Raw genomic sequence first — 19,577 nt, 5'->3', positions numbered from 1 at the left:
GGCCTCCGCCGCCGCGAGTCGGGCTTCGACGTCCGGGGAGGCCATTAGCCGAACTTCGGCGTCCGGGGCCAACGTTGTCGTCACGGGAAGTTTTTAGCCCTGCACGGGAAAATCAGGCCAACTGAGATGGTGAAAAAGTTTTAAGCTACAGTATATCGCAACAAAACGGCACTAAATTGTTGTCAATCTTTTCGGATTTATTTCTCTTCTTTTTTTTTTAGAAATAAAATGATTTTGGTGAAAATTTAAGATGATTTTTCTACTATTTACCTTTACATTTAAAAAGCGATAAGTGTACTTTCTACTCCTTGCTTTTTTGAAAAAGGTTTGCTCCTCCTCTGCATATGATAACAGCTGTCGAGATCTTGATTTTGTGATTGATCGAGATCGCCACAGCAAGTGACCGGTCGGCGCCTTAAATGCAAATAGAGGTAGAGAAGTAAACAGAACGTGAGCGACAAGGTGAGCTGTCCTACCGGCATAGTGCTTCAGCGTCAAAGTGTCTGGAATGTCTGTGGTCAACGATGACGAGGTCGTGAAGCTTCTCGGCGAAGCACTCGAGGGCCGACTCGGGCGTCCGTGCCGTGCTGCACCTGTAGTTGGCCTTCTCGCAAGCCCAGCAGAAGCCATTACTCTGACTGTCCTCTTTGGCAAAAACTAAAAGTACCTGCGACAAAAAACAGATGACTCAGCGCATCTAGCGTCGTGACTCATTTGACGACTTTTAGCTCTGGCCTCATTTCATGTCACTGCGCTATACTTTTAGATAATAATAAATAATCCATCCATCTGTTTACTATTCAGTTTTTTCCCCATGTGGGTCACGAGTGAGCTGGAGCCCATCTTAGCGGACTTGGAGCAAGAGGCGGGGGATACCCTGGAATGGTCGCAGTCAAACATTCACACGCACAGAGTGAGTACATGAAGTACTTGTTTTGTGTACATGCATATCCAGCCAACAGTAAATTGGACTTATTCAAGCATTCGTTTTGAAGAAGCAGGAAGTGACGTTTTTTCCAGAAGCCCACACTGGCGGTTTCTTGTGTTTATAGCAGTTTTACCACCGCGAGAGTGGCGGTTCTTTTCCTGCGTGTTAGCCAAAATGCCGTCTCGTTGTATTGCTGGATATTGCTCGAACGCTCGGGAGGAGGAATTCGCTAGTCACACGTTTCCAAATCACCCGCTTTGTCTTGAAAAATGGATCGCACAGGTGCAAATAATTATAGCTTTGTGGGTTCCAAATGACAGGTAGGTGTGTATAGAGCTACTAAAAAAAAAAAAAATAATAGTTGGGGGGGGGGACGACGACGAAATCCTCTCAGAAATAACAAAAGATCTGCGTCATAATAACTTAAAGTACGTAAGTTATCCATCCATTATCTACCGCTTTTCCGGGTCGGGTCGCGAGGGAAGTAGCTTCAGCAGGGATATCTAGACATCCCTTTCCCCAGCCACTTCTTCCAGCTCTTCCAGAGGGATCCCGAGGCATAGTCTCTCCAGCGTGTCCTGGGTCGTCCTCGGGGTCTCTTTCCGGTGGGACATGCCCGGAACACCTCACCAGGGAGGCATCCGAATCAGATGCCCCAGCCACCTCATCTGGTTCCTCTCAATGCGGAGGAGCAGCCGCTCGACACTGAGTCCCTCCCGGATGACCGACCTTCTCAAGCTATCTCTAAGGGAGAGCCCAGACACCCTCATTTCGGCCACTTGTATCCGGGATCTTGTTCTTTCGGTCACGACCCCCAGCTCGTGCCCGTAGGTGAGGGTAGGAACGTCGATCGACTGGTAAATTGAGAGCTTCACCTTTCGGCTTAGCTCCCTCTTTACCATAACGGACCGATACAAAGTCCGCATCACTGCAGTCTGTCGATCTCCCGTACGTAAGTCAGAGGTGCTAAATGTGTCGATGTGCGCGACCGCGGGCGACGTTATTTCACTGTCGCTAGCGGCCGCGGGCGGCGTTGTTCGTCGCACACCACGTAGGTGGATCGGGCGGGGAGGTGGTTTGGCAGTGTGCGGTTTGGCCATGTGCGGGAGGAGAAAGGAGCTCCCCAACACCAACGGCCACCGGTGTTTCGCCCGGCATGGGTCCTCCTGAGCACACTACATACTGTCATACATATTGTCGGGGAGTCTGTTGTTAGTTTGAAGTGATCCGCATATCATCTAAATATGGCTCGAAACGATAGGGCAATATTGCCCCGGTCGCGTCACTCGATTGGGAGACGTTCTCTTCTTCGAAAAGAGCTTCCCTGTCAGAAGCGGCGTCGGAAAAATCCAAAAATCTCTTGTTCCTCTCCCATAGCAGAGTTTTCTCAATGGTGACAGCTGTAAACGACGTAGCCGGCAATATGGCCACCACTTGGATGTCGAGTGAGACTTCCGCAACTTTGCGCATGAACGCTCTCCGCTCATATTTATTTTTTTGTATAGACATTGAAGTGAATAATATTATATGTAATTTTCATGACAATATCTATTTTACAATGGTACATAGGAATATCAGTGGCACTTTAAATATCTCCCCAAAAGGCACAGAATTAGATCAATGTAGACTGTCTTGCATTAAAAGTAGTAAAAACTGCAAATGTAGTCTTTTTACAAACGATTGGCCCAAATGAAAACTCCTGGCAGAAATCGAGGCGCCGCCACAACATACGATGCAGATCAGTCCGCTCCTCCCCGATCCGAAAGCGCTGCCCATGGCGTCAAATACGTCACTGAGCGAGAGCACCGCTCGGCCTCTGCCAGAAGACTTCCTCAGAACCTCTTAGTTGCGTAAATACCGGACCAGCGATCTGGGCCCGCCTCCAAGAGCAGTGCTGCACTAAGTGGATTCATGAGTCATCCTCTCAAACACGCATCACCTCCAGCTCTTAGCGAGGAGCAGAGAGCGAAAAAGTTTTGCCCTGCAATTTTTACAGCGTGTCTTCGATCAGAGAAACGACTTCATTGGGGAAAAATAGAGCCGCGTCTGTTTGCGCAGAGTTGGATGTTTGGACACGTTTGATTCAATGGGACAATCGGTTGGGGTCTGAAGAAGCAAAACACTCTTCATGCCGAGAGGCAAGAAGATCCTTCTAAAACCTGAGAGGACTGACGCTAACGCGAACCATATTTAGCAATCAAACACTTCCATTACGAGTACCACAAAGCGTCACATACATCACTCCTTGACGTGCAGTATGCAACACAGATTTAGAGAACAGAATTCCACATTGGGATGTTTGTAGGAACAGACGACATTCCGGTTTCAGCAGGGCCGCATACTGTATGCTGGGATAACCCCCCCCCCCCCCCCCCCCACAACAACCCTTTCCTGCGATTGGGCACATCAAGAAGCAGCCCTTGAACAGTGTTGAGAGAACACAACAGTTTTTCGTTACCATGTGAACAAAATCATTTGCTAGCATCTCAGCGGGAAATCTGATATACTCTACGTACGCTGCTTTTAATCAAGTATCCAATTAGGGGTTCTGCTAGGCCCTTTACTTGCACCCATAGCTTTTTTGTTCATCTGAAAAGGACATTTTTGTACAATTCTGTTCTAATTTTTCATTTAGTACAACTGCTAGAGAACAGGAATTTGTACAAAAACGACAGAAATACTGAAGAGCTACACGTGTTTTCATCGGTTTAGAGAAGGTGGAATAAAGTTCCCACAACCTTTTCCTGACATGTGCTGGGATCGGACACGTCACGGAGCAGTCAAAAATCGAGGAAAACTCACATCCATGGCACGTCTAACGCCAGGAGAATCACAAGAATAAAAGCAAAAAGGGAAACGGAGTAAAAGAAAGAGAGGGAAGGAGGACAAGATGAAAATGTTGAAAACGCAACGCCCGCCCGCCCAAATCGTGTGAGCCACAAGAGGAGGAGGAGGAGGAGGAGAGATCAGCTGGGATCGACAAAAACAGGAAGGGGTTATCTCTCCCTCGTTTTCCTACTGGAGCGCATCACACAGTAAAAGCTGTTCTGTGCACTCCCGTTTGAAATTACAGGACGTGCGAGCCGTTACGTCGCACTGGCCTTACAACGCAATTGCCATCAAATTCTTACGTTCCTGTTCAATTCTATTGTCAGTTTTCATTCGATTTATTCTGAATTTCTTCTCCACAATCCTGTCGTTTCAGAGGAACGACCTCTGTCCCGAAATGTTGGCCAACCTCAACTAAAATACAAAACTTAACTTTTGAGTCTCCCAAATTCACAGTTTTTTGTTGTTGTTGCAAGTTTAAAACAAGCTTCAGCCACTCGAGTAAAGTGGAGTGGACAAAAAAGAACTTTTATTGAATGGGGCCGTCAAACACACGACGACAAAATGAAAACATTCACAGGGAGTATGCGCGGATCTCGGAAAGATCGGATGGGTCATTGGCCACCAAAACTGAAGTCGCCGTCCGCCATCTTGATACTCCCAAAACAACAATGCCGACCTGTGCGTTAACCGCCAGTTTCGTGGCTGTGAGAAAACCTTCCACAGGTACGTTAGAAAGATTTACTTTGACACTGTTAAGGTTTGTTTGTAAATCTTTTTCTTTTTTTTTTTTATTTTCTGATGAGCTTCATTCACTTGAGCAAAGTTTTTGTTTCCGGTTGTTGTTGTTGACTTTCACTCTCTGCTTCGGCGACAGTTTTTCGCAAAAAAGGGATGTCACTATTTTCCCAAACTTCACCAGTGGATAAGCAAAAAAAACCCAACACAATTTCATTGAAATTTTGGATGAATTTCATAATACAGAACCCTGCAAATTGAATTAGATTTTCAAATGCGAGGAAACAAGTTTAAATTTATTGTCTGAAATAGCACGTTGCAGAGACAACAAATGAACAATGCGTTTTGCGTGTATTTTCCCATTGCGAGTCCCTATTTACAAAAATACATCTGACTTAAAATTGAATGTTTTGATGACCAAAAAATGCTTAGTTTTTTCGCTATGTTATGACAATAGTGCTTGACAGCGTATTTTGGGAAAAGTTAACATGTCACGGAAATCGCGCCCGAGGTAATATGCAAAGTTTCTTGCTAGTCTTTCCTTTGCACTTCGCCTGTTTTGGCTAAGTCGAATTCGAAATCCTTCATGTTACCAGAACTGAAAAAGTGTCAAGCTCACACGACCAGTTTTAATTCTCCATGCCAAACTTTGAGGAAAAAACCTCGCCACAATCCAAGCCATGTGTTATATCTGTGTGTATTTTTATTCTTTGTTCTCGTTATTTTTCCTTTTATGCTTTTAAATTGTTAAGATGCAGATCTTTGTGAAATTGTTTCCTTTCATAGTTTTAAATCCTTATGATGTGACGCGGTTTCCTCTAATGCTTTTGGGTCCGTGTGATGCGAACTGTTTGTGTCCTTTGTGACGCGGAAGTCTGAAATGTTTCAAGGATTACCTATATAAGGACGAGAAAGAAGGACAACGAGGCTTTTTTTTTTTTTGCCGACGTCACCGCGGCTCTGGGAAACTACGATGCTCGGAACACTTAACTACACGGACGCCTTCTGCCTTTCGTTTTTTGGACCGGTTGGAACTTTCGCTAACTCGGAATACCCGCCGGGACGAACATTTGCTCGTTTGGGAACACTCGTTCAACAATGGTGACTATTCGCCGTTGTGGCTCAACTACTCTGTTCTTGAACGCCCATTTTGCGTTAGCTATTTTGTCGTGTTTGTGTTGCGTTGATGTGCGTGAGATGAAATTGTCAGAAACGCAATGCAACTGCCTACAGTGTTATTTTTCTTTATTTAAAAACGGATTAATGGTATTTCAATTCAATTTCATGGGAAATATTGATTAAATTAGGTTATATACTCGGTCACGGAACAAATAAGAATCGTAGGGCAAGGCACGACAAAATGGGACTTCACAGAATCTTCTGGTCCAGAGTCAAACTGTTGCCACTGTGCAGCTGTTATTACCAGCACAGGCGATGTTTTACGTTTCACTGTAATCGTTCACAACTGTTAAACGTTGACATCAAGAGACGTCTTCTTCCCTTCTCACGTTCATAATGTGTTCAACGTTTTGAGGCCGAATGTTCTGAAAAACATAAATGCACGCAAACAGCCACATAAAGTAGAAGGAGAAAAAAAAAATAATCACAAAGTGGTTTAAACTTTTAGGACTTGCACAACTTTGGAGATGTATTTTTATCCAATTTGAGCAATTGTGTTGCGTTCGGGTCATCAACAGATGTCTTCGTAAAATAAAAAAAAAATTAACTTTTACGCAGCCCGTTCTGCTTTATGAATGAGTTTTAAACAAGTTTGTCAATTTCCACTGAATTCTTTCACGTTGTCGCTTTGAACGCCTCCCATTGTGTCCTCATGTCTTGAGCTCAGACCTGATGGGAATGTTTGTGTAGTTTTTCCCCCTTGGTGGACTTTGTAGACTGAACAGAATCGATCAAAGTGCGGATCAATAAATAGTCTGTCTCATAATGCGGCGGAACCGCTAAAGCCCTAAAGCTCCTTTGGTTATAAATTCTCCCCCAACAAAACAAAACAAAAAAAAAGATTGGTCTCTTAAGTTGAACGAAAGGTCAGTTTTTTTTGCATTTTCCGTTGTTTGGTCTGAAAATTATTGCTTTAAAATGTAAAAAAAAAAAATAATAATTGTACAAGCACAAGTTGACCAAACTATGTAAGCGAGCGATCAACACCAAAAAGTGCTTCGGCGCCCCAACCCTTCCATGGATTTCCTCCACATATATGTTTCCCACAACATGCATTGTTCATTATAGTATGTTATTAATCATAAATGTTTGACCTTGTTGCCTTGACAACTGAAAGCTGCATCGCACACAATAGGCCCATTAACAGACCCCCCCCCGACGCACACACTTTGAATTTAAGCACATTTCTATCCCATCCATGCATCCATTTTCTTTACCGCTTATCCTCACAAGGGTCGCAGGAGTGCTGGAGCCTATCCCAGCTGTCAACGGGCAGGAGGCGGGGTACACCCTGGACTGGTCGCCGGCCAATCGCAGGGCACATGGAGACAAACAGCCGCACTCACAATCACACCTAGGGGCAATTTCGAGTGTCCAATCCTTTCTAACTAGAAAAAGAGGAAACTACACCTTTGATTACCATCCATCCGGTTATTCTCCCGAGGGTCAAAGGTGAGCTGAACTAGCCACACATATACACAAACAAGAATCTAGACTGACATTCACACCTACGGACAATTTGCAGTCTTCATTTAACTTGGGAAGTCTGCTCTTTCTAATAAAAATCTGCCTAAAAGTAAACAATCCTGTTCAGTTTCCCTTTGCAATCTTATAAAAAGCTCCAAAGTATTATAAACATTTATGTTTCACGGAGGCACTTGAGTTGATCCAAGTAAAGTAAAACACAAAATCAATCACATACGTAGCCTAAGTGTGACGTCAAGGATGTTTAGGACTGTTTTACAATACCTGAAGTGGGTCTTTAAATAACTTCATTGGTCCAAATTGCACCTCTGTTAATGTGGTCTGAAAGAACAAGAAAAACGAGATCGTTAGAAAGAAAAACTTTGCGTTAAATTCAGTCCCACTTTGAGGTCACAACAAGGCGTTGATCGTATGGACGGTTCGTCACCGGACGACCGTTTGACACCAGATTAGTCATGAGCAACAATTGGCACCGTCTCAAAGAAGCTCCTCAACTCGCTTTAACATAGTTCCTTCCTTGGTAGCAAGACGCGACAAGATGGCGGCAAAACCTGACTTTTGCTGCGATGAAGCTCCTCAACTCACTTCACTTTGCCAGCGAGACGCCATGAAATGGTTGTAATTCCTGACAAAGCAACACTTTTGTATTCAGTATGTGGAAGTTCGCTGTACAATAAAGACTCACTTTTTGAACGTCCCCGTTTTCAATCGAAAATTGGTACTCAAACGCCCCCAACAAAAACCCAGAAATAACATATTGCACGCGGTGCAAGCGGCTGACCCACCTACGACGTGTTTTGTTATTGTTAATTCGAACACCCCCGAAATAAAATGGAAATGACATAACGCGTGCGCCCCCCCCAATCATGGCTCCAAAGTAGGCAAGTTGCGTGTTTAAAGTTATTCTGCACTTTTGTTCATAAAAAAAAAAAAGGTTACGAGGCTGGTGGCCGAGTTGCTACAGATACGGCAATGCACACACAGCCTAGCGTACTCTACTACTAAAGCATACATTTTAAGCAAAAAACAAATATATTTCTTAACTCAGTGAATTAGATAAAGTATTTAAACTATACACGTATTTCTAGTATGCAATTTATTATCAGGAAAATCTAAAAAATATATATCTCAAGTTATTTTATTTTCTAAAGTATTTCAACTATACACATATTTTTACTATGCAGTTTATTATCAGGAAAACTTAAAAAAAATGCTTTAAAAAGCCAAATTTTTTTAGACTTGCGACGCATTATTTCTTTTTCCATTCATTGTAATGGGAAAGATCGATTCGGTTTTCGAACAAATCACTTCTCGAACCGCCTTCTGGAACGGATCGTGAAATTGTACTGTTTTACAAAAAAAAAAAAAATAAGTATAGGTATATAGCAAAAGTAAGTTTAAACATCTCAAATAAAAATTGTGGAAACTGTGGAGCAATGACATGTCAGTTGATGTGTAGCACTGTGTATGGATTTTAAATTGTCAGATGAAGACGAAATAGGCAGGATCTCCTCCAACACAATTAAGCCCGTTGCAAGACAATCTTTGTGTCTGCTACAAATTTTACTTCCTTTTTGCTAAATGGAACCCAGCTCAGGGGTTAGTAACCATAGCAACCAAGCCCCTTGTGGACAGCGATCCCACTAGAATTCCTCTTCTCCGTAAACAATCTACACATGTGGAGCAGAATCGGGAGAGGAATTTCTGAGCACGCCGGGCAGCCGTAAATCACTTTGTGCTGAACTGTAAGCCTTGTGGGGGCTCAGTGACACAACCAAGTCGGGGGTGGGGGGGGGGGGGGGGGGGGACAAAGCTGATTAGCCCTCGGTGTAGCGCCGCCGACGTCATTCCGACACAGGCCCGTTTGTTGGCGTCGAAGAAGTTGCGCCGGTATGACGCCGTGAGATCAAAGTAATGCCCTGCGATCATTTGATCCCTCGGAGACACGAGGACACTGCCCGCATGACCAATTAAGTCCCGAACGCAAACAACGCGTCCGTGTATAACGTTTCGGTTCCTTCGTCAAAATTTGGGTCGCCGCGATCGTGAAACAAAAGCTTCTTCCCTCCCTTTAAAATCGTCAACGTCGGGCTGATAACCGTTCGCAACGTAGAGTTCATGGGAGGTTTTTAGACATCAAAACAATGGAAGTAATTGAATGCTGACTGGCCGCTTAAATGTCATTAAACCGAGGCGAGGCAAAACAGCATTCAAAATATGATGTGGTGAAGAAAAACATCTTTGTGTCAGTTGCGTCTTTTTCCAACGTATTCACCATCAATCAAGGAATCCTGCACGCATCATCAAGATCTCAAATTGGTCGATTGAAGACTGCAAACGCGGTTGACTTTTATATCTTTTTTAGTTCTGAAAAAGGCAACAAGCCTACTCTGACAACACAAAAGAAATTATGTTTATAAATGTAGGGACTCGATTAGAAAGCCAGCAGAGAAATGAATACTCAGCTAAAGCACAGATACATTGCCTGAAAAATCAGTAAAAGTATTTTTTTCTTCGTTACTGCTCATTTTACAGTGAAGAAAATAAGTATTTGAACACCCTGCTATATTGCAAGTTCTCACAGAAATCCAGAAATCACAATGTATGCATAATTTTTTTTTAATGATTTATTTGTGTGATACAGCTAGAATTCTGACCCACGAAGACCTGTTTGGAAGGAGCTGAAACTCCGTGTTTCTCAGCGACAGCCCAGAAAACCTCGAACGAAGATCTGTGTGGAGGACTGGGCCAAAATCCTTCCTGCAGTGTGTGCAAACCTGGTGAACAACGACAGGAAACGTTTCACCTCTGTAATTGCAAACAAAGGCTACTGTACCAAATGTTAACATTGGTTTTCTCGGGTGTTCAAATACTTATTTGCTGCTCTATCACACAAGTAAATCGTTTAAAAAAAAAAAAAATCATACATTGTGATTTCTGGATTTTTCTTTTTAGATCGCTTCTCTCACAGTGGACATGCACCTACGATGAAAATTTCAGACCCCTCCATGATTTCCAAGTGGGAGAACTTGCAATATAGCAGGGTGTTCAAATACTTGTTTTCTTCTACTGCATCTTGCTTAGAAAGTTCATGTTTGAATTCCTCTGCACTTTATGTATTTCCCCAAAACACCACATAACTTTGACGAACGTCTGCTAGCATAATGCTCACAAACAATACAAAATGCCCTATATGAGAATAAATGAATAAAATAAAATGAACCTCCATGTTGTGACATAACACTTTAAGCAACCAAAAGAAAACAAAATTCAATAGGGGAATGTCGAACAATGAATTAGCAGCAACTATACTGACAAATACAATACAGTATATAACAATATAAACTATTTTGGGGACCTTATTTAACCGCAAGCACAAAACAAAAACATCTCAAAATGACGACGCACAACTCCACACCGCAGCAAATTGTAATCTCAATAATAAACATAGAAAATAACTACAATTAAAAAAGTACCTCTCTGTGTGGGACAATTAATACAATAATAATAAGCGAAAGCAGGTTCCCAACTGATAGCTGAGGTTCACTTATTTTGATTCATTAAAGTACAACCGTAATTTCCGGCCTACAACCTGCAACTATTTTCACACATTTTCAACCCTGCGGTTTATGCGGTGATCCGGCTAATATGTGCATTTTTTTTTCTAACGGCCGCAAGAGGACACTCGAGCCGAAAAGAAAAGAGTGAGACCGATATATGTGCTGAGGAAGTGACTTTTACCGGCCCTGTTAGTGCTGCGCTAGCGTTAGCGCTGTGCTCGCGTGTTGCTGCCGTGTTACTGGCGTGTCTCAGTGATATTTACCGGTAAGTTTTATTTTAACCGGCGCCGTTAGTGTTAGCCCTAGAGCGGCACTAGCGCTAGCGTTAGCACCGCGCTAGCCTTAAACTCTCTCTGTGTACCGTCTTTCTTTGTAAATATCTCGTGTTTCAATGTGGGCACTTGCGGTTTTTACACAGCTGCGGCGTATGTATGTACCAAATGGTATTTCCAAATGTACTCGGTGAGTCTTGTAACCAGGTGCGCTCTGTACCTGTCAATAATGCTGCTAATATTTTTTTGTGCTTATGTACAAGGTGAATTCTAAGCTTTTGTATCCTGAGTGAATTTATTTACCTTCCCAAAAAAAATGAATGCTCATATGAGGTGTCGAGCACGGAATTATAAGGTAAAAATGAATTTCGCACATTTTAGTATCAGAATGTGGAAAAAGTGAAACCTTCTGAATACTTGGATCCACTCTATTAACTCCAAATCTGTTAAATGAGATATTTCAAATCCAACAAATTGCGCTTCATATTGCTCCCAAATTCCAACCATTTCAAAACACCTTTGACCAAGTCTAAATCCCGCACGGGGCCAAGGCGCCCCCCCCCCCCCCATTTCCCGCCGTCCGTTGCCCCGTGTGCAGAAACCGAAACAGAGGCCGCACTTCCAAACACCGCACCCCCCCCACCCACCCCCGTTGTCACATTCGATTTCGATGACGCTGACCATGTGTGTCAGAACAAATAACTCGGCCGTCAGCTTTATGAACTATGACTAAAGATTCCAACCAGCCATTCATTTTTCCTGGAGACGTGAAACAGAACATTCTCTCCTGCACATGCGACCGCTGGGTAAATGTCCCTGATGGAAGACAAACTCTCTTTCTCTCTCTCCCTCTCTCCAAATCCATTTTCTTCCCCTCCGATGCTGATTGTTAGCGAATTAGCTGAGGTTAAAGCCTTGACGTAAGGAGTTTGGCCACGGGGCCTCAAGCTAGCTTAGGCCCAATAGAGAGCATGTGCTCCTCCATCCAAAGAGACGTCGCCCCCTTACCGACACTGACATGACCGTTCCGACTGCAGCTGCTTTGTGCCCCCCCCCCCCCCAAAAAAAAAACAAAAAATATCCTACCCGACACACGCACACACACACACGCACAGTCCGCAAATGCTGCGCGATGAATCAGCCAAACATTTGCATCCCATAAACATCACACTGGCGTTCGAGCAGAGACAAACAAGGCGCAGGAAGTGAGCGCGCGAGTATGTAGGCCAGCGGGCAGGCGGTCCAAACATGGCGAGCGCCGTGCGACGCCGGCGCGGAGCGAGCGAGCGGGCGACATCTGCTCCGACGGGCCCCCGGCGCGAGAAGTCGGGAACGCGCTTCGCGAGTTGACTGCAAACCAGAGGAGGCAAAAGTCCGAAAGTAGAATTAAGCGGTGGGGGGGGGGGGGGGTTGTACTGCATGTAGAACACATACCGATTCAGCTGCTGGCCTCAATTCTTGGACTCAAAAGGGAAAAAAAAGGACAAATGACTTTTTAATTTCTATTATAGCGATGCCTTGAGATACGAGTGTTCTGTCTATCTGTCACCACGCTCATAACTCAAAACGTGGAACTGAAATCATTTTTTCACCCACTTAAATGAATGGAAATGCCATTAATAAGTTCCAGTATTCTCCATAAACATTCAGAAATCACATCCATCCATCCATTTTCTTTGCCGCTTATCCTCACGAGGGTCGCGGGGAGTGCCGGAGCCTATCCCAGCTGTCAACGGGCAGGAGGCGGGGTACACCCTGAACTGGTCGCCAGCCAATTTAGAGTGTCCAATTAATGTTGTATGTTTTGGGGATGTGGGAAGACACCGGAGTACCCGGAGGAAACCCACGCAGGCACAGGGAGAATATGTAAAATCCTCCCAGGCACGTCTGGGATTGAACCCGGGATCTCAGAACTGTGAGGCCAACGCTTTACAGCATCAGTTGATTGTGCTGCCCTTTCTCATGTGCCCACCTTGGCCAACTCGAGGCGGTATAAGATGGAGGCTCAGGTTCATTGAGCAACAAAAGGCGGCAGAAACAGTCTACATTAGATTCTTTCTTTGTTAAAAAGGGGCGAGTCACCCCCACCGAAGACACTTGAAACAACTGCTTTGCATTGCATTTTTCTTTTGTCCCATTCACCCGATGTACATGTACATTACATACTTTCTGGCAAATATAAAACAATTTGTCTGCCCCCCACACATTATCACTTGTTTAAAGTTATTCTGCACTTTTGTTAATAAAAAAAAAAGATTTACGAGGCTGGGGGCTGAGTCGCTACAGATACGGCAATGCACTCCCAGCCTAGCATACTCTACCACTAAAGCATGCATTTCAAGCAAAAAATAAATATATTTCTGAAATGATTTAATTATATAAAGTATTTAAGCTATACGTGCATTTTTACTATGCATTTTATCATCAGGAAACCCTGAAAATAAGCATAATTTTTTAGGCTTAGAACGCATTATTTATTTTTCCATTCATTGTAATAGAATAACGTGCTTTGGTTTTCGAACCTTTCGGTTTTCAACCGGTCTTCTGGAACGGATTGTGTTTGAGAACCGAGGCATCTCATTGAATAAATAGCAATGTGCATCTGTGACTTTTACCCCCAACTTCTCTGTCTGAAACTCGCTCGTAATGAAAATTTTGCAGTCATACTGTAAGTCAAGGTACCGAGCTCCACCAATCGCCATCAAGATTTCCTCGTAAGCGTCCCCCCCCCCCCCCCCCTCTACTTGTCGCTGAACACACTGACTGTATTTACATTGCAGCGTTCCCCTCTGACCCCGTATCCTGCTCCCCCGCTTATCGGATCTTATGGATCTCCTCACGTTTCTCTCCTTCCTCGTACCCTCTCCCGCTTATCCCCGTTAAACCCCCCACCCCCCGCGGACGCACGGCTACACGCTGCAACGTACGTGTCGGCAGAGCGGCTTTCCACTGAAGTGGAAAAACAGGAAATTGGATGACATTGTTCGGGACGCCGACGTCAGCGGTGAGAGATACGACGAGTAAACAGCTTCCTCTGACCCAGAGCTGGGACCGGCTTGCAAGGAATCTTGGGATGCCCGCCCTGCTCGTGTGGGAGAACGTACGTTCCTGACTTGTGTACCGACTACTCAGCCACGACGTCCAACTACCAGGGATGTGTCATGCACTAGTAGCCTCCAGGCTCTTGCTAATAGCACAAATATGCCCACTAGTAGTTTTGCTCTCATAAAGGCAATACATGCATCAATCCTTTATTTTTCCCACCACACCCCTTTTCTCTCCACTTCCCTGAAAATCCAAACACGCTCACCCGCGGACAACATTACGACACGCAGGGCTAGCGACGGGAAAGCAAGAACGGCAAGTCCGGGGTTAACGGCGTCGCCTCTGAACCCGCGAAATGACGTGACCGCTGCGTGCTGTTGAAAAGTGTGAATCCAATATGGATGAATCAATGTTCCTTATTAGGCGTGATTAAGCGGAACAGTTCTGGACACAGGTGCGGGCCCGTACACTGTGTACCGGAGAGACGGGCCGCTCGCTCACGCTGCGCCGCAGACGAGCGAAAGGAAATGGCACAGTACAACATCAACCTCGCCACATGCTGAGCTACTAAGATAGCAGCGCGCACAGCGCACGGTGTGTGTTAGCTCAAACAGAATTATTCACTTTCATGTGCAGCTACTTATATTTGTTCTGAAAGCATCCTCGGCAATGGTCTGGCAAACTTGCAGTGAACATTCCGAGTCACTAACACACGTGCAAATAATCCATTTTATTTAAGCGTATTCGCTGTTATTTGATTACAACTCATTTAAGAGCACTGGAAGTTCTTATTACACTGTAATTACTGGTGTACGCTTTCTTACCCGCACCTTGCAGTTCTGCAACTATAAGCAGAAGAGGAAAATTAACAACAGGACTTTGAGCCATGATCTAACAGTTCTCTTCATTGTGCCGTTCACATTTTGACATCAGCAGACCGTGGCGATAGCAAACACTTGATCATCCGTTTATCCCCACAAGGGTTACGGAAGAGCTGGAGCCTACCCCTGCTAGCTTCGGGAAAAATGCGGACTACACCCGGAACTGGTTGCCAGTCAGTCGCAGGTCGCATAGACACCATCACTGAGTGGGAATCAATCCCACGCTGCCCGGACGACTACACCATCACTGACTCCACTTGATCAACAATTCCGTTTAGTACGAGTCTTCGTCGAACAAGAGGAAATTGGCCACTGACCTTAGAGAGTCGTCAGGAGTTGACAACAGAGCAACTGGAAGAGTCACAGAAAGGCATTGAAGTGAACGTTCCTGCGTTACAAATATTGAAAGATCAAGGTTCACTTGGTTAACTTCTCCGCATTGACGTTTAAAGCTTGAAGTCGAATAACCGACAATCAAGTGTTTTTGGCTTCTCATCATCCAGTCGGCCGTTCGACTCGACCGTGTGGCGCACTGACAAGCCTGACTCGGTGAATCGAGAGGCGGTCTTCATACATCTGCGTGGGTCCGAGCATTTTAAAATAAAATAGCATTCACGTTCTCCCCGTGCCTGCGTGGGCTTCTTCCGGGCACTCCGGTTTCCAAAAACATGCAATTATTAATTGGACACTCTAAATTGCCCCTAGGTGTGATTGTGAGTGCGGCTGTTGTTTGGCTGGCAACCAGTTCAGGGTGTGCCCCGCCTCCTGCCCGTTGACAGCCGGGATAGCCTCCGGCACTGCCCGTGACCCTTGTGAGGATAAGCGGCTAAGAAAATGGGTGGATGGATAGCATTCAGCCTCGCTAGCATCGCTGTTCAGAACGTCAATAGTCTGATAATATTCATAAAAGCGGGACTACGTGACTGGCGGGAAAGAATGAGGGTAGGTGCGCAACGTGAGGTCCATCTTTCTCGTCAAAATGTTACGTCCAATAGGACGACCAATATAGAGAACTTTATTCATAACAACATCGACACCGTTGAAACTCCTGAACACAGTTTTTTACCGTACTATTCTCCAAGCGTGTGGGATTACCAAATCAAAAATGAGACCAGTAGCGTGATCACTTTTTAAAAGATGCAAGTTCCTCGTCATCTGTGATGAAAGCAAAAGTGAAATAGAAACAGCAAAACAGAGAAATGCTTACAGTAATATTTTTAGCCTTTCTACAATCTCCCATCTTGCAACGAATGACATGAACCAAATTCAGTGTAATGACGAGTACAATTCTTTCATCACTGACTAAATTTTCTGTCAGTCATTCAGTCCAAATATGTTTCCAACGTGAAACCAGTCCGGTATCGACAGATACGTAGAGTAGACTGCTAAGTTCACAAAATGTACTTGGAATGATGCAGAGTTGCCTTCGGCGCGTGGAGTTGGAAGGCAGCAACGGTCCGCAGGTCGTTTACACGGCCGCCCCGAGTCGGCCAGCCAGAAGACTGGAGGTGAGTCACTGGCCTGGCTGAGGGAAACTAGGCCACTGTGGCTCAGCCAGTCCTTGAAAATCCTCGGTTTTTTTTTTCCTGTGCTCTCTTCCTATGTTTGCCCCTCTAACCAACTCTGCTCGAATGCAGAGGAGTGGAATGACCATCGACGGCTCAGAGTTCTTAACCGCTCCGCTCCGAGTCTACTGAAAGGTTTTGCTCAAGTAGAATAAAAATACATTGTTTGAAATTTATACACGTGAACCACCATTTATCGTGGGAATTATGTTCCAGACCCATCCGGTATTCCTTATGACCCATTTACACTTTTGAATCGTAAACAGTTCCAAATACTAGTCGGGTGCTAGCAAAAAACCCTGAAAACATCTTGTGCAAAGCAAAAAGAAGGACAGAAAGCAAAAATATACGGAAAGCCTACTAGAACGACTGAACTTTATGTGGAGGGCAATTGAAAGCGAGGTAGGTGCGCCCATAGTTGTGCAACAAAATTATCTCTGTGCACAGTTTGTTGTCACTTGCCACTGGAAAAACGTCAATAAATTGACTCGTACAGTTGAAGTCACATTAACGCTGGCGAAAGTTTTGAAATGACTCATCTTCGTCTTTTTTTTTTTAATTACAAAAGATGGCATTAAATCCAGTGGTTTGCATTAACGATGTATCCGATAGGTCATGTAATATGTACTCTCTTTTGAAGATGTGATGTTAAATCCTCTCTCATTTAATAGTGTTTTGAAAAGATCTTTATTGACAATTACGAATTTTCAGAGGCGCTACTTGGAGGCCTACACGCGACATAAGTGCGTAAATAAAGGCCATCGGGAGCTGCGGGCCGGCAGCTGCGGATGGTTCTTCGGACGGGAATGACGCAGAGTCTGACGAGCGAGCCCCGGCGGCGGCCGCGAGCCGAGGTTCCAGGCGGCGGAGGCCGTTAGCCCCGGATGCCGAAGCTAGGCTAAAGGCCTCCGCCACCACCGAAGGCGGGCCACGAGCTCCGGCGGCGGGCCGCGAGCCGAGCTTCGACGTCCAGGGAAGCCTTTAGCCAAGCTTCGGTGGCGTTGGAGGCCTTTAGCCTAGCTTGAGCGTCCGGGGCTAACAAAGCGGCTGTTAGCCCCGGACGCCCAAGCTAGGCTAAAGGCCTCCGCCACCACCGAAGGCGGGCCACGAGCTCCGGCAGCGGGCCGCGAGCCGAGCTTCGACGTCCAGGGAAGCCTTTAGCCAAGCTTCGGTGGCGTTGGAGGCCTTTCGCCAAGCTTGAGCGTCCGGGGCTAACAAAGCGGCTGTTAGCCCTGGACGCCCAAGCTAGGCTAAAGGCCTCCGCTACCACTGAAGCTCGGCTAAAGGCCTCCGCCACCTGAAAGCTCGGCTCGCAGCCCGCTGTCAGTCTCCGCGTCATTCCCGTCCAAAGAACCATTCGCGGCTCCCGGCCCGGCGCTCTAGGCGGCCTTTGTTTACACACTTATGTCGCGCGTAGGGCTCCGAGTAGTCGGGCTCCGCCTCATTTCGCCCGAAGAACCTTCCGAATATTCAACATTAATTCCAGCCACAGGTTCAAATCTGTATGGAAGTATTCCTCCGTCTTCCCGATCAACCGATACTGCTATTTCTTCATCAGATGAGGATAAATCCCAGAAATCAGTGCTGGGCATAAATGGCGTCCCATGTAATCGAGCCTTTGTTGCGGCACGGTAACACGTCACATCCGCGCACGTAGGTCATGTGACTCGCGAAAATGGCAGCCCCCCTGAAAATTCTTAATTGTCGATAAGGATCTTCTGAAAACACGATTGAATGAGAGAGGATTTAACATCACATTATGAAAATAGAGTACATATTACATGACCTATTTGATACATTGTTAACGCAAACCAGTAGATTTCCCCTTTAAGAAAGAGCGGTGTAGATGTACCGAAAATATACACTACTGCTCAAAGGTTTGGCACCAATAAACACCCTTCCTAAAAATAAAGTAAAAAGGAAATGTCCTTGTTTAAAAAAAAAAAAAAAGATATATAGCTAATAAATTACAAAAATGAAACCTTGACATTGTTAATGTTGTTAGAAAAAAAGTGGTTTTAGCAAAAAACTTGAGCGAATTTCTGAAGAACCCCGAAATTTGAAAATTGTCTAGGTGGCCCCCAACATACGCAATGAACTGAAAAGTACTCCGTTACTTTTAGTTTTTTTCCACCGGTTTTGAGATTTCCTCGCGTTCCCAGTCCAGGAGCTTCCAATGACTCCAACTAAAGAGCGCAGATTCCTGTTTACATGCACGTCGGTTGTATTTTGGGCAGCGTTTCCAGAGTCGGCTGTGACCTTTACGCTGTGTTTGGTGACATCGCGCAACCCTCAACAGATAGCGGCCCAATTCAACAACACACACACACACACACACACAAGACTGAACTTGGCTTGGGATTCGCTCCTGGATGACCTTGGATGACATCTGAGGCTTTAAAACTCGCAGAGAATTCTCAACATCTCCTCTTTGCGTATCGCTTTACACCGCGCGACTGTCGGATTACTTCGGTATCAAATGGTTGGGGAATTTTACAGAATTTGCAATTCGTAGAAATTGTAGTTGGCGGTCGTGTAGACATTTTTTTTTCCCCCCTCTCTCTTTAGTGCAGCTAAAAGAAGTAACCAAAGGAACGTAGTTCAGTTCTACACTACAAATCACAACAAGACACTGGAGAATTTTGACTTCATGGGAAGTCTCATTCAAATAAATATATCAAATCAAATGTATTCGATTGTGAAGGTGTGCTCAACGAAGTATTTACATACGACCTGATCGAGATGCTTTATGCAGCTTTGTGACGAGCACATTTTTCTTTAATAATTGCCGTTTTTGTATTTAGATTTGCATGATTTCCTGGTCAATCGATGACTCCACAGGGAAATGTGATCATTCTACATATTTTTTTTAAGGTTAGAACAGCGAGAAGATTTCTGACAAATTGTAAACGACAAAGTGTTCTCAATTGCCTCACCTTGTCAAACAAAGAAAGTTATGAAATTGCCGTGAGAAGTTATCATTGGGAATTTGGGAAATATTCGAAGCTGGAGACTTTCCATTTGAGTTAAAAGGAATAAACTGGGAATAAAGAGCACTGTCATGAAATTAAGCATCTATATCTATATCTATATAT

General features: G+C 44.8%; 1 protein-coding gene and 1 long non-coding RNA gene across 5 annotated transcripts in view; one reads left to right on the top strand and one right to left on the bottom strand.

The window, feature by feature from the left end:
- The window catches only part of pde8a (phosphodiesterase 8A), a 91,230-nt gene that overhangs the window by 37,581 nt on the left and 34,072 nt on the right, over window positions 1-19,577 (bottom strand). For 3 of the 4 annotated variants that reach the window (XM_061813822.1, XM_061813819.1, XM_061813820.1), the window contains 2 exons: window positions 7,424-7,480; window positions 477-667 (listed from right to left, as the gene is read on the bottom strand). In XM_061813822.1, the coding sequence (XP_061669806.1) occupies window positions 477-667; window positions 7,424-7,450 (218 nt within the window). In that variant the 5' untranslated portion in view covers window positions 7,451-7,480. Of the gene's footprint in view, window positions 1-476; window positions 668-3,666; window positions 3,746-7,423; window positions 7,481-19,577 lie in introns of those variants that run through there. The other variant, XM_061813821.1, reaches the window with a different exon arrangement.
- On the top strand, window positions 5,179-10,080 carry LOC133497709 (uncharacterized). Its single transcript, XR_009794092.1, has 2 exons — window positions 5,179-5,596; window positions 9,804-10,080. It is a non-coding gene; the product is annotated as an uncharacterized LOC133497709 (long non-coding RNA).

The sequence above is a fragment of the Syngnathoides biaculeatus genome, chromosome 3 (assembly GCF_019802595.1).
Source record: "Syngnathoides biaculeatus isolate LvHL_M chromosome 3, ASM1980259v1, whole genome shotgun sequence".
NCBI classification, from domain to species: domain Eukaryota; kingdom Metazoa; phylum Chordata; class Actinopteri; order Syngnathiformes; family Syngnathidae; genus Syngnathoides; species Syngnathoides biaculeatus.
This window is presented reverse-complemented; position numbering and strand designations above follow the sequence as displayed.